This window comes from Condylura cristata, unplaced genomic scaffold, assembly GCF_000260355.1.
Source record: "Condylura cristata isolate star-nosed mole 26May11 unplaced genomic scaffold, ConCri1.0 scaffold00015, whole genome shotgun sequence".
Classification (NCBI taxonomy): domain Eukaryota; kingdom Metazoa; phylum Chordata; class Mammalia; order Eulipotyphla; family Talpidae; genus Condylura; species Condylura cristata.
Window position 1 is genome coordinate 147560 of NW_004567116.1, and position 1308 is coordinate 148867.

The 1308-nt window shown below is 73.3% G+C and overlaps 1 protein-coding gene across 1 annotated transcript; it reads right to left on the reverse strand.

The window, feature by feature from the left end:
* Positions 1-6: 6 nt before the first annotated feature.
* LRRC14 (leucine rich repeat containing 14) lies at positions 7-1306 on the reverse strand (the record flags this gene model as incomplete). Its single annotated transcript, XM_004683291.2, has 2 exons — positions 7-665; positions 741-1306. Coding segments are annotated over 2 exons (1134 nt in total), but the record flags the coding sequence as incomplete, so codon positions are not given.
* Positions 1307-1308: the final 2 nt, after the last annotated feature.

Genomic DNA, 1308 nt, shown 5'->3' on the forward strand with positions numbered 1-1308 from the left:
CCCTCGGCGCGGGGCCGCGGGACACAGCAGTGTGGGGTCAGCGCCGCCCCGAGCAGGAAGGGGGCTCCGCGCCCAGGCCCTGGCGAGCCCCGGCGGGTCACAGGCTGAAGAAGTCCGCGGCCAGGCGCCCGTAGATGTCCGTGGTCCAGAGCACGTGGGCCCGGCCGGAGGCCAGCAGCAGCTGGTGCAGCTCCGCCTCCACGCGGGCAAACTTCTCCTCGTTGATGGAGGCCTCCAGCAGGACGGAGGCGGGCGGCGGCCAGGGCAGGCCCTCGTAGCAGTCCACGGGGAAGGGGTGCACCACCGTGCGCAGCTCGGCCTGCGCCGCCGAGTCCCGCAGAAGCTCCTTCAGCCCCGCCACGGACAGCGGGTTGCCGTAGAGCCCGAGGTAGCGCAGCTGGGCGCAGCGCGTCAGCACGGGGAGGGTGGCCAGCAGGTGGGAGTCGGCGAGCTGGCACTCGGTGAGCTCCAGGTGCAGCAGCGTGGGGGCGGCCGCCTGGAGGAGGCCCCGGAAGGGCTCCAGCTGGCCCCCGGACAGGTCGTTGCCACTGAGGTCCAACTTCTTGAGGTGGACGGCGTGGGGGCTTCGGGCCAGAAACCGCAGGTCCTCGGGCAGCAGCGCGCAGAAGGCCAGCTCCAGGCTCTCCAGGGGGCTCTGGAGGGTGCTGCGGGGGACAGGGGTCACGAGCTGGTGGGGGGCAGGGGGAGCACGCCCGGGCGGCAGAGGCAGGTCCACTCACCTCAGCAGTTGGTCCAGGCGCCCCGACAGGAGGGAGGAGCCCACGCTGAGCTCCCGCAGACCGGCGAAGCGGCCCATCTGGGCCAGGAAGTAGCGGAAGTTGTCCTCCCCGTCCACCGAGGGCTGCCGCGAGTCCCCGTGCACGTAGTGCAGCCGCAGGCTGGCCAGGCGCTGGAAGCGGGCCACGTGTGGGATGATGACCGACAGGCCCCGCAGGCCCAGGTTGTTGAAGCGCAGGTCCACGCGGCGCAGGCAGCCCGCGTCCAGCAGCTGCAGCAGGGCCACTGTGTTGCGCATGGGCAGGTCCTCGGCCCGCAGGTCCCGGCAGCAGAGCCGCAACGGGCTGCCCACGCTGCTGCGCAGCGCCTCCCGCAGGAAGGCGTAGGAGGCCCGGTTCACCCGCAGGTCCACGCGCACCTCCACGGGGACGGGGGCTGGCCCCGGCCCCGGGGGGGCCCCCTGCTGCTGGGCGATGCAGGTGCGCGCCACGGCCGCCGTGCAGTCCCACATGCTCATGGTGCCGGGGTCCTGCTCCACGCCGTCGTCCAGGAGGCCCGTCATGTCCAGCA